The sequence below is a fragment of the Gorilla gorilla genome, chromosome 2, assembly GCF_029281585.2.
Source record: "Gorilla gorilla gorilla isolate KB3781 chromosome 2, NHGRI_mGorGor1-v2.1_pri, whole genome shotgun sequence".
NCBI lineage: Eukaryota > Metazoa > Chordata > Mammalia > Primates > Hominidae > Gorilla > Gorilla gorilla.
The window spans coordinates 55,281,727-55,295,280 of NC_086017.1; the positions used below are offsets into that span (position 1 = coordinate 55,281,727).

Sequence of the window (13,554 nt, forward strand, 5' to 3'; positions counted from 1 at the left end):
CAATATGGTGGAAGAAGGTGCCTCACTCATTATGCAGTCAATTAGGAGTCAAGAGGTCGAGACCTGCCCAAGCCCAGGAGGCAGTTTTTGCTACGCTGGGATTCGAACCCTGGGGTCTGGGCTATATCCCAGGGCTCTTTTCACCAGCTGCCGCCTAGTTTATTCTGAGGCCACTAAATCAACGGCTTTCATCCGTCTGCTATAATTGCAATAATTTGAGTCCCAGACGTCTAGAGCTTTGCCGACACCAGAGCAGTTAAAGGGCGTGTCAGAGGCCGAGAGGCGGAGCCCAGGGCCGCCGCGCAGACGCCCCGCCCCGCCCGGCGGGCTGCTGGGAGTCGAGGACTGGGTTGCTCTCCTCCCTTCCCCGGTCCCGCCCCCGTCTGTCTGTGTCGACGGCGGACGCTATCGATAAAGTTGTTGTTTTGACAACATGGCGGCGCCCATGATCCGAGGCCCGGCAGTGCTCGCCTAAAGGTGGAAAAAGAGGAATAGAGGAGCCGCAGGCCAGAGCCTGTGAGCAGGTAAACCCCCGGACCGGGCGCAGCGAAATGAGAGACGAGGCCCGGTCTCCTCTTCCTCCGGCTCGGGAGATTCTGACTTGCTGAGAGCAGGAAGGGAAGGTGCGGGCTGGGTTAGGTGGTCCTGGAACCTTGCAGTTTCGAAACTGAAAATACCTGAGATCCAGGTCTTCAGGATCTTTGAGCCACCGACCCCATTGATAGCTCTGGACTCTTTCCCAGAAAAATGCACATATACACGTAGTTTTGTACTCAAGCTCACCTCTCCACTACTCCCCTACCCCAGATCTTTGCTCCCCGGACTAGGGGTTTGGACCCAGTTGAAGGTCATCCCTTGCCTCTCTGGGGCCCACAGGTTGTTTTCTCGTTAGGGCTTGGAGGTCCTCAGAAAGATGAGGTTCCAGACGAGAAATCTGCCTGAGGTCACAGGTAATTAGTAGCTGCAAAATCCAAGATTTTTTTTGTTTTCACAAAACTTGGTTTCTTTAAGATGAATTTTTCCAGGTGCATTCTCGCACTTTCTTTTGAGTGTTGTACACAGATGTCCTCGTGTGCTTCTCCCCTGTGTCCTGTTTTTTTTTTCTGCCTCCTACTCAGGAGAACAGAAAAGGAAGGTGGGTTTTTTCTCACGGGTCAAAACCTAGATCATCCCACACACGCAGGGAAATGAATGACTCCCTCCTCAAGGCATCAGTGTGGGCTCTGACGGCTCCAGCCTTCAGCAGCCCGTCAGCTCTGCGTCCCAGCGCCTCTTCCGTGAAAGGGAAGCCCCTGTGACTGCATGATGCACAAGAAGGAAGGCGGTCTTGGGACCACGGCCTAGAGGGCGGCCAGGGCACTCCCTCCTGCATGTGCAGGGCGCTTCCTATTCTCAAAAACCTTCGCCTTAAGCTCCAACTGAGATTGAGGTCAGGGTTGATTCTAAAGAGAGGTGGAGTAGTGGGAATTGATTCTTTGGAAGGTTGTGGAAGAAGAGAAGAATCTTCTTATCTTAGAAGAAGATTCTGAGCATCTAAGGACGGAACTGGAGGAGCCCGAGCTAAGGAAGTAAAGGGCCAAGTTGATCATAAATATAAGACATGAGCCACACCTTTCACATCGTCTTATTCTCACAGCCGTCTAATAAAATGGCTGCTCCTCACTGTCAATAAGAGGCAGCCCATCAGGGCTTTGGTGGAGGGGTACTTGGAGTGGCCAAGAACAAGGCCTGGGAAGTAAGGGAAAGGAATAGGGCTGAACCCTAGGAAGTTGTGTAATGAATCATAGCCATGAATACTGACTATATGTTGATTCTTATGAGTCCCCTTATGGAATTAGAACCTGAGTGGGGTCTTAGGGACTCCTAACTTCAAAGGATATGCACTATTCTTAAAAAGGTCTTAACACAGGTTATCAGATTGCCCCCCCCCCAAAAAAAAAGGTGGAATCAGTTTACATTCCCACTAGCAGTTGTTTAAAAAATGCATATTTCTTTTCATTTGCCAATCTGGAAACTAAACTTTCATTGTTTTAATTTGCATTTATTTGATTAGTTGTAAAGTTGATCTTTTTCATATTAACTATTTATATGTCCTCTTTATTAACCATTTATATGTCATCTTTGCTATTTTCCTTTGCCCATTTTTATTTTTATTTTTATTTATTTATTTTTTTTGAGACGGAGTCTTGCCCTGTCGCCCAGGCTGGAGTGCAGTGGTGCAGTCTCTGCTCACTGCAAGCTCCGCCTCCTGGGTTCACGCCATTCTCCTGCCTCAGCCTCCCGAGTAGCTGGGGCTACAGGCGCCCGCCACCACGCCTGGCTAATTTTTTTGTATATTTAGTAGAGACAGGGTTTCACTGTGTTAGCCAGGATGGTCTCAATCTCCTGACCTCGTGATCTCCCCGCCTCAGCCTCCAAAAGTGCTGGGATTACAGGCGTGAGCCACCAGACCGGGCCTTCTTTGCACATTTTTATTTTTATTTATTTATTTATTTATTTATTTTTGAGACGGAGTCTCGCTCTGTCACCCAGGCTGGAGTGCAGTGGCGTGATCTCAGCTCACTGCAAGCTCCGCCTCCCGGGTTCACGCCTTTCTCCTGCCTCAGCCTCTCTAGTAGCTGGGACTACAGGCGCCCGCCACCACGGCCGGCTAGTTTTTTGTACTTTTAGTAGAGACGCGGTTTCACCGTGGTCTCGATCTCCTGACCTTGTGATCCACCCGCCTCGGCCTCCCAAAGTGCTGGGATTACAGGCGTGAGCCACCGCACCTGGCCCTTTGCCCATTTTTAAAATTCGATTTTTAGTGTTTCTTTTCTCACACATGAGCTCAAGAGTAGAATAACCTTTTGTTTTTGCAGTTTTGGTGAACATTTTCTCATAGCTAATTGCTTGCTTTCCAATTCTGTTCTTAATGGTTTTGATATACAGATTTTTTAGCATCAGATTTATTAACATTTTCCTTTGTGAATTTTTTCATTGTTTTTATACTCAGGACAGAACATCCTGCACCCTCTTAAGATTTATTAAATATTCATCTGTGGTCCAGATGTGGTGGTTCACGCCTGTAATCCCAGCACTTTGGGAGGCCGAGGCAGAGTGATCACGAGGTCAGGAGTTAGAGACCAGCCTGACATAGTGAAACGCCGTCTCTACTAAAAATACAAAAAATTAGCCCGGTGTGGTGGCGGGCGCCTGTAATCCCAGCTACTCGAGAGGCTGAGGCAGGAGAATCTCTTGAACCCGGGAGGCGGAGGTTGCAGTGAGCCGAAATTGCGCCATTGCATGATCTCATTGCGACAGTGCGACACTCTGACTCAAAAAAAAAAAAAAAAAAAGAAAAAACAAAATCCATTTGCGTTTTTATTTTTTTATGACACTTTAAAAATATTCTTATTTATTTATTTTATTTTATTTTTCTGCTTTTCAGATCCAGACCTACAGATAAAAAACACTATTTAATCTATCTGGGATTTACTCCAGCTTATGATTTGAGGTGGGGCTCTAATTTTAAGTTTTTCTCTTATTTGTTGAATAATCTATTACTATCTAATCTGCTCCTGCTTTTTAAAAAAAATGAACTTTAAATACTTTTAAATACCCAGATCTGTTTCAGGATTCTCTAGTTCACTGGTTTATTTAAGCAAAGCAGAGGTCATTAGTAAGCCAGGTATTATGTGAACATTTTTAGAAAGCTTATTCTTGTTGTGTAGACAGACAGTGTAGACAGAGCAGTTCAAGTCACTGTATTTTATAATTTTGTTGTGCCCTTTTGTTTCTATTTGAGAGGATAGCCCAGAACACTCCTTATGTGTTCTTTGGGGATGCTGTCTAGGAGAGAAGTGGCAAGCATCCATCTATGTGTCCTCTGCTAAACAGGTGTTCTTTGGCTTGCAAAGGTATGAAAGTATTGACTTGGCAAGAGAACCATAAAATCTGTGACTTCTGTATAATTAGGGAGTTCTAATTATAGCAACCTAAGCCCTAAAAATATATGCAATTGCCTTAAGTGTACAAAGTGTATGTATATTAGGTCAGTCATATGGAATTGCTAACATTTAACCAATTTCATATAGTTCAAATGCCTGTAATCAGATCTATGTACTTTAAAATAGCCAAGCCCAACTAATAGAGAGATTTCTTTTTTATCTTTTTTTTTTTTTTTTTTTGAGATGGAGTCTTGTTTTGTCGCCCAGGCTCTGGAGTGCAGTGGCGCTCACTGCAACCTCTGCCTCCCAGGTTCAAGTTATTCCTCTGCCTCAGCCACCGTAGTAGCTAGGATTACAGGTGCACGTCACCATGCACAGCTAATTTTTGTATTTTTAGTAGAGAAGGGGTTTTGCCATGTTGGCCAGATTGGTCTCGAACTCCTGACCTCAGGTAATCCGCCTGCCTCAGCCTCCCAGAATGCTGGGATTACAGACGTGAACCACTGCCCGTGGCCTAAGAGAGATTTTTTTTTTTTAAGTCTGCACTTTATTCTATCCCTGAAGAAGCAAGAGGTGTTTAATGCAGTGAGAACTGATAATGTCAATGACTTTGGCAGACCAACTTGTAAGATGCCCACATTATGTTGCTGTCTTATGTGAGTTTGAAACTCACTGTTATAAGCCTATATTGACCTTCCTGGCAACATTTGTGTTCTAGTACCTTTGTGAAACAGGCCAAATCCTGATAGAAGTGGAATTTTGAGAGAATCAAAGAACATCAGCTTAGAGTGCCGGGTTTCTTTATTTCTCTCTGGTTTTGAAAAGATCTGTTTTCATCTGTTTTTTCACTATAGCACTTCTTGAATGCTATTATGCCAGAAGGAGAAAGTTTAGGCTATTTAGTCTAATATTTATATCTTAAATATTTGATAAAAATCTCACCTCAACCCTTTGAATAGCAATAAAACATGAAACTTCTTCAATGAGTTCATTTCCAGTATTTACCTGTGGAAGAAGCCAACGAAACATTAAAATTGGATTTTGAATCACAACTGGATATCCTGGTAGGCCCCAACCTATGAGTTGTATTTCAAAAAATAGCACTCACCGTGACCACATGTTATATATTTTTGTTTCTTATCTGCCTCCCTTATTGTTTGTTTCTTATCTGCTTCCCTGCTAGTATGTAAGTGCTACGAAAGAAGGGACTCTGGGCCAGGTGTGGTGGCTCACACCTATAATCCCAGCACTTTGGGAGGCCAAGGTGGGTGGATCATGAGGTCAGCAGTTCGACACCAACCTGGCCAACATGGTGAAACCCCATCTCCACTAAAAATACGAAAATTAGCCGGGCATGTTGGTGCATGCCTGTAATCCCAGCTACTCAGGAGGCTGAGGCAGGAGAATTGCTTGAACCCAGGAGGTGGAGGTTGCAGTGAGCCAAGATCATGCCATTGCACTTCAGCCTGGGCAATAGAGCGAGACTCCGTTTCAAAAAAACAAAAAAAAGCAAAGAAAGAAAGAAGGGACTCTATTTTTGTTTACTGCTATATCCCCAGTACTTAGAACAATGTGTGGGCCTAGTGGTAGTCAATAAATATTTGGTGGTGGCTCACGCCTGTAATCCCAGCACTTTGGTAGGCTAAGGCAGGTAGATCGCTTGAGCCCAGGAGTCAGAGGTTACATTGAGGTATGATTATGCCACTGCACTCCAGCCTGAGTGAAAGAGCAGGACCCTGTCTCTAAAAAGTAAGTAAATAAATAAATAAATATTTGGTAAATGAAGGAGAAACTAAATGAATTAACAGTCTTCTAAATAATGGTTATTTTCTGGTTCAGCCTACAGGGTATATTTCACTCATAATATGTATAAAAATTACTAACAGTAGTTCAGAATTTCTGGCCCTCCTGGGAGGCCTGTATTTAGACCCCTTCTGATATTTGAGCCTAATGCCAACTCAACATGTGCTTGAACTCTTCTGAGGCTTGAAGACATAAGAAGTGAAGCCTGCTGGAGAGTCCCTGGGCTGGCCCATGGGAAGGGGAGGGAGAGCACTCCATGCCTTCCATGCAACTTGTGAGGTTGCGAAGGAGCTGGCCAGCTGATGGTCTCCATTTTTTCCTACAGGATTTTTGCATCTTTGATGTTAGGGGTTACTGACCCTTTACATTTTCTATTAAAAAGTTTGTGTTTAACTCAATTGAATTGCTAAAGTATTCTTTTCAGGGAAAGAAATTATTAAAAGTAAGAGGAAAGCACAGGGCCAGAACACTGGACTGTGCCAAATGGAAAGGTAAGCTCTGGGGAGGGTTTGAGGCAGCTCATAGTGTGCTTTCTGCCCTCTTTTTCAGGGCCTTCTCACCTTCTGAAGAATGCCTTCTGTTTGGCAGAGACTGGGTTTTTATGCCTCTCTTCTGAAAAGACAGCTAAATGGTGGGCCAGATGTCATCAAGTGGGAAAGGAGAGTAATTCCCGGATGTACCAGAAGCATCTACAGTGCCACAGGAAAGTGGACAAAAGAGTATACATTGCAGACAAGAAAGGATGTTGAGAAATGGTGGCATCAACGAATAAAAGAACAGGCCTCCAAAATTTCAGAAGCTGATGTGAGTATTCTGAGAGATTCTAAGAGGGTAGAGAAGAGGGGTTGAAGGTTTGGACCCTGGGGTTAGACTACCTGGTTCAAATAAGATATTAAATATGTGACCTTGAACCAAATTGTTGAATTTCTCTGTGCTTCAATTCTCTTATCTGAGATGGAGAGTGATCATAATAGTGCCCACCTGCACTATTGGGAGGGGTAAATGGATTGGGAGGCATAAATGAGGTGATACAAGGGTAGTGCTTACAAGAGTTTCCAATGTGGTGGATGCACACATAGTAATATTGCGCACGAGGTATATGACAGACAGCAGCAAACCAGGTGTTCTAGAGCAACATTTACTAGGGGAAGCTCATCAAAATAGGAGCTCTACCAGATGATGGGTCCTTTGTGGTCCATTGCATGGTGGGGCAGCACACAGGGATCTGGCAGGGTCATATCTGAGACTCTAGGAGAGGCACCTGGGATCCTCGCTGGCTGCATGTTCTGAGAAGTAACTGCCCCTTCCCTGGCAATCGTAGCCTCCAACTCTGTTCTGCTGCCTTAGCATCATGGTTTGGGGCATACCAGCCCTTTCACTGTTGTGACCTGGGGTAGGGTCTAACCTTGAGGTAGCAGCTACACGAGTTAGTGGACCCTTGGCTTCTGCACCAGGTACACCAGCTCGGCACTCTACCTGAATTAATGGTGGAAGCATAATACTTGGCTGCAGCCAGTTTCCACAGAGTGCTCTCTGTTCCTTTTCTGGGAGGCCAGCTTGCTGGGAATCAGTCTGGAACGTGTTAACCCTTACCTCTTGATACTGGTCAGAATGACAGCTGGGAGATGTGATTGTTACATGAAATGTTTGAATCTGATTGGAGTTTTACTCTTAAATTCTGATCATCTCTTTGTAGTAGTTATAGTCAAATAATACAAACCCTCTATGTTTAATAAAGAGATTAGGCCCAAGGCAAGCAGCTAAATAAGTACAGCTGCACAAGACCATACCTCTCTAGACTTGCCTTTTCCCCATCTCCTGATTCGGTCATCACATTCATTCTTTCTGTGAGATTGGTGGTTATGAAAAATGAGTAAGGGGAGGAGAGCTATTTGTGTTAAACTGAAAGGTGATTTTGGGCAATGGTTAGAAAGAAAAATTGCTATTGAAAAAGATGTAGTGTATAACAAGTAAAATGAAATGAAAAAAGGGAAGGTGTGAATGTAATACATAATTTTACAATGAAAGCTTGACTTCTACCTCGTTAGGAAGTGAAAAGCCCTTGTGTCAACATCATCAGACTAATGTAACTTAATAGATTTTGAAAACAAACTCTTAAGGAGCAGTTTAATTCTGAGTGAGGACAGTAAAATTAGCTTTTTTTTCCCTTTTGGTTTAGATAATCATTTATTGACTTCCAAATGTTTCGATGTTGTAGCTTACTGATTTTGTGACATCTCATTCTTCTTAAGCATACAGTTTTTCAAAATATCAAATGGATCAAAATAAATTGTTTTAGTAATTGGGGAGATAGCATAAGGGGCATTGTGTGTGATCCCCTGGCAGCCCCCTATCAGGGTTTGAATCAAGGAATGGCAAAGCAGAGTGAGCACTCAGTGAGTGAGCCAGAGCCTGGGCTGCAATGCTGGCTCTGCCCCAGGAAACCTGTGTGATCCAGGCCACATCATTTAATGTTTTGGATTCTGGGCTCCTTGCATTGTTTATCTCACAGAATTGTTTTGAAAATCAAATGAGAAAATGTGTGACAAAATGCATTTTACAAACTGAAGTGGTACATAAATAAAAGATACACGAAGATCAGAATGTGGTGTGTCTATCAGGACCTGAGACTATGACGGAATGCTCATGGATTTTGAAGCATTTATAATCGATCTCACTCTGGTATCAGATTCACTTGAAATCCACTCACATAAGTTTTTTGAAATGGAGTGTCTTGAAATCACCATATTTATCATTTAAAAAATAATTTCCATTTAATCAGCATTTAACCATGTGCCAGCCACTGTCTTTCAACTGATTATCTCATTTAGTCCGGAAACAACCCAGGGGGTAGGTATTATTATCCTCATTTTTGGAGTAAGAAAGCTGAGGCTCAGAAAAAGGTTTAGGTAATTTGCCAAGACATGGCAGAGCCAGGATTCAAAATCAAATGTGCGTTTGATTCCTGAGCTCATGCTTTTCCACACAGAAACCTTCTTTTGTCTCACCTTTGATTTACAGTTAGCAAACTGATCCCAGAAGGCAAAAGAATTTGCCCAAGGCCTCACAGCTAGTGACAAAGCTAGGACCAGAACTGGGGCTCCGGATTCCTATTGAGGTGCTCCTTTTACTCTGTCACCCTCTAGGCTCAGCCACAGCTTCAGAGCGTGATCTATAAAGAGGCAGAAGTCATCTTTCTTCTAAAGTCAGAAGCTGACAAAAATAATAGGGCCCACTTATAAAAGCCATCCTTTCCCTATCATTTAAATCTTAATATCTTTTAAAGGCTTAAATTCTTACACTTTTATATAATTATGAAAATTTCCCTTTCAATCAGATTCTTGCTCAATTATAACAGAAACTCCCATCATTCCTTCTCTCTTTTCCACCCCCAGATGATAGAACTCATTTCATTGTCACAGAGGAAAATGACTTAATTCATGCAGAAAAGCAAAAGGCAGGGACAGACAATAAGCTGAATACTTTTTCTGTAATAAACAGAAATCTTCATGAATATTAAAGACTTTAGAAAACAATACTTTTCTATGTATCTTTTATGAACTCAGATTTGGATTTTGGCTTAGCTAGTATATAATTATTCATTTGATTTTGCTATTAATTTAATCTTTATTGAACAAATGTAAAACAAGAGATGCTAGTAAAGAAATTACAGGTGGAAAATGTTTGGGGCAAGATTGGTAAATTAAATACATAACAAACATTAGTATAATAAAAATAATTTTATGTAAAAACTTTCAAATGAAAAACTAGAAACAGCTTAGATCAAGGATTTTACTGTTTTCCTAGCTCCCAAAGAACTCTTAACAGCTATTTTCCCATATTCCTAAAAATTTCTGAAGAATAAGCCATAAGCCTAATTCATTGTAAGGAGTAAGGCATGAATTGAGTGGATAGTTTTCTTCTGATTCTGCACTAAGTAAAAGAATGGAGTCTTGTACCTCCTTGGAGGACTTGCTCATAAGCTGAGAAGGTTATCTGCCACTCACTTTCTTAAGGACAGTTATTAAGTTCCTGAGTTCCCACCAACCCCTGAATCTCAGGTCCTCTCTCAGATTTCTGTGGTTTTCCTAAGAGTTATAAATCTGCAGTTTCTAATTAAAGTGTGTGACCAATGTGTTGCTTTCCATCCTGTTTGTATAAATCCATTGTAGTTGTCATTTCAGCAGTTCCAGATGATTTTCTAATTTGTGTATGATCCAGATTTCTTAATTGTTCTCTTTTTCCCATCTCTTCCTTCAGGCAGCTTAACACTCCTTGGTAATTTCTAGAGGATGGGCAGCACAAAGAAAAGTTCTACTCTAGTTTTTGTGGGTTTCTTTTTGCCACGTGCTAATGGTTCCGTTAAAGGTTTGTTTAACTTCTTTGCTGAAGGAAGTTTACGAACTCCTTGGCAAGAATCTGATTTCTGGTTTCTTCTGCTCTACTGATTATATATGGTTTATGTGTATTATCAGTCATGCGAACATTCAGCAAACAATATTTAAAAACCCCCTCCCACATATGTACATAAAAGAAGGGTTATGAATATTCTGTTTTGTGTTTGTTTGCATTACTTCGGGGGAAGCAAATTCTTAAAGAACTGGAGTAAAGTTCTAGGAAGGGAATAAGGCCAGGAAGAAAAAACAGAAGGCAGAAATAAATAAAAGCAGAAGTTCTGACCCTTAGTGACCAAACAGAATCAGTTACCCAGTTACCTGTTGCTCTTCCTTTCTCTCCAGCCCCTCCACCCTTGACCCTGTCATGAGATAATTTAAACTTGGGTGTGGGGAACCCTCCTATTACTTGGGTAGGATTTGTGAAGTTTGCTGGGTAAAAAGTGCTCCATAGGGGCCAGTTATCAGGCTTTTGGAGCACAAAGGCCAACGAACATTTATCCAACATTTTATGAAACTCCTGCTGGCACTGGGGGCAGGCGTGGAGAAAGAGGTGACTAAAGCACAGTTCTTGCCCTTGAACAGTAGGTCCCCCCGTGAACAGTAGGTCCCCCCAGTAGGAGTTAATTCAAGGACTACCATCTTTGTTTGCCTTATCCATTCATGTGCACACTCATGACGACATTCATCATTTTACCAGGGGAAGAATTAAGATGCCAGAAGTCAGTGATCCAATAAGGACTCATTGGCCTGTGTTCCTTCTGTTCAGATACATGTACAGTTGTCTATGTTTCTCATGATGAAGCTGCTTCTTTGGAAGCTGGAGAGTTATATAACCCTGGTCTGAGGCTGCTTATTTATCATCCCTGGAGAACAACAACCTTCTCCCTTTTTAAAAAGATCTTCTCATTACCTTCCCATTTCAACATTTTTGTTGAAAGATAGGCTCTCAATACAACGGGGAAACTCAGGACCCAAATTGGTACTTTAGGATCCTGTTATTACTGCTAAACCTATGTCAGAATGCAGCTATAGAGAATTTAGGAAGAGACTCCATTTTTAGAGATGTTACATCTATGTGATTCAACTATTGCTTCTTTGAATTATATGGATATATGTATGTTAGAGCTTCCTTCGGAAAAACAAACAGTTCTTTAAGGACCTAGATAGAAGCTGTCTTAAAAGAGAAGTGTTTTTTTGTTTTGTTTTGTTTTGTTTTGTTTTTTTAATGGAGTAGCCATTCTTTTATTCCTTTACTTTCCTAATAATCTTGCTTTCACTTTCTTCTACAGACTTGCGCTGAATTCTTTCTTGCATGAGATCCAAGAACCCTCTCTTGGGGTCTGCATTGGGACCACTTTTCTTTCTTTCTTTTTTTTTTCCATAGGTTTTTGGGGTACAGGTGGTATTTGGTTACATGAGTAAGTTCTTTAGTGGTGATTTGTGAGATTTTGGTGCACCCCTCACCCAAGCAGTATAGGCTGTACTCTATTTGTAGTCTTTTATCCTTCACCCCCCTTTCCACCCTTCCCCCCAAGTCCCTAAAGTCCATTGTATCATTCTTATGCCTCATAGCTTAGCTCCCACATATCAGTGAGAACATAAGATGTTTGGTTTTGCATTCCTGAGTTGCTTCATTTAGAATAATAGTCTCCAATCTCACCCAGGTCACTGCAAATACTGTTAATTCATTCCTTTCAAAAAATAAGTTTTTAAAAGAGAAAAAAAAAAGATATATGGGTACTTAACACTTAGAGGTTGTTTGGCATTATTTTGGACATTCTTTAGCTTAAACCAGGGCTTTGAATTTTGCTTTTTGACATTTTAATTGATTTACATTCTGGGAACATTCTTTTTAAAAGGAAACTTTTAAAATGTTAAATTATTACTTTGCATAAAATGCCAAAATATTATGTATACATGCAGAGTTCCCAGAAAATGCTTAATAAATACTCATTGTCGTTCTTTCCTAGAAATCGAAGCCAAAATTTTATGTGCTTTCCATGTTCCCTTATCCTTCTGGTAAGCTGCACATGGGCCATGTGCGTGTCTACACCATCAGCGACACCATAGCACGGTTCCAGAAGATGAGAGGGATGCAGGTAAGAACAGGTGCCTGCTGGAGCAGCCCTTGTCTGCCACACGCAGGGTTGGCATGTAGTAATATGTGTTCAAGACAAATGAAGAAAACCAACTTTAGTTAAGATTAGGACAGCTTTGAAGATGGACATGAAAAGCTCAGTGTTTCATTTTATGGATTAGAAGATATTATAATAAAGCATCTAGGTTAATTGGGGGGCAGCCATGAGTTGGGTGTTGTGCTGGGGTGGAGATCAGATGGGAATGGGGTGAAAGGTAGATACAAATGTGGATAACACTGATAATCTTCCCAGGAGATACTCACCCATGAGTAGAGAATCATTGTATAACGAACTGAGGTCAACAGTACAAATACACATCAGTGCTATGAGTGGCAGGTGAGACTGCAAGATATTTCTTTCTGTTCTATTTGATATTTTCCATATTCTTTGAGCATGTATTTCTTTTCTTTTCTTTTCTTTTTTTTTTTTGAGGCAGAGTCTTGCTCTGTCGCCCAGGCTGGAGTGCAGTGACGCAGTCTCAGCTCACTGCAACCTCCGCCTCCCAGGTTCACGCCATTCTCCTGCCTCAGTCTCCCGAGTAGCTGGGACTACAGGTGCCCGCCACCACGCCTGGCTAATTTTTTGTATTTTTAGTAGAGACGGTTTCACTGTGTTAGCCTGGATGGTCTTGATCTCCTGGCCTCGTGATCCGCCCACCTTGGCCTCCCAAAGTGCTGTGATTACAGGTGTGAGCCACCATGCCCAGCAGAGCATGTATTTATTTTCTAATGGAAAAAAATAATTTTTTTAAGAAAAGATATTTGGGGAGTAACAACTCTGGGGAGTTGGGGAAAGTGCCACTAAAGAAGGAACATCTGGTCTGGGCACCTGGCTCGTGCCTGTAATTCCAGTGCTTTGGGAGGCCCAGGCAGGAGGATTACTTGAGCCCAGGAGTTCGAGACCAGCCTGGGCAATGTAGCGAAACCCCGTCTCCACAAAAAATACAAAAAATTAGCTCAGTGTGGTGGCACACACCTGTAGTCCCAGCTACTCAGGAGGCTGAGGTGGGAGAATCACTTGAACCTGGGAGGTCAGGGCTGCAGTGAGTTGTAATTGTGTCACTACACTCCAGCCTGGGCAACAGAGTGAGACGCTACCTTAAAAAAAAAAGAATCTGATATGGGCCTTGAAGAATGAGGTGAAATTTATTGTGAGAGAGGAGGACAAACGCCCTTCCTTGGCTGATGTGGGCCATTCCTCTTTACCCCCCTGCCTGCTTTTTTAAAAAATTTTTTTGAGACAGGGTCTCATTTTGTCACCCCGGCTGGAGTGCTGTGGTTGCAATCACAG

The 13,554-nt window shown here is 42.3% G+C and overlaps 1 protein-coding gene across 6 annotated transcripts in view; it reads left to right on the plus strand.

Annotated features, from left to right (window-relative positions):
* Positions 1-294: 294 nt before the first annotated feature.
* LARS2 (leucyl-tRNA synthetase 2, mitochondrial) overlaps positions 295-13,554 on the plus strand; it is a 159,835-nt gene continuing 146,575 nt past the window's right edge. For 2 of the 6 annotated variants that reach the window (XM_055382173.2, XM_055382176.2), the window contains exons 1-4: positions 401-623; positions 3,428-3,493; positions 6,279-6,533; positions 12,097-12,225. In XM_055382173.2, coding sequence (XP_055238148.2) covers positions 6,300-6,533; positions 12,097-12,225 — 363 coding nt within the window. In that variant the 5' untranslated portion in view covers positions 401-623; positions 3,428-3,493; positions 6,279-6,299. Of the gene's footprint in view, positions 624-3,427; positions 3,494-6,278; positions 6,534-12,096; positions 12,226-13,554 lie in introns of all 6 variants that reach the window. The other 4 variants (XM_004033987.5, XM_055382175.2, XM_055382177.2 and 1 more) reach the window with 4 other exon arrangements.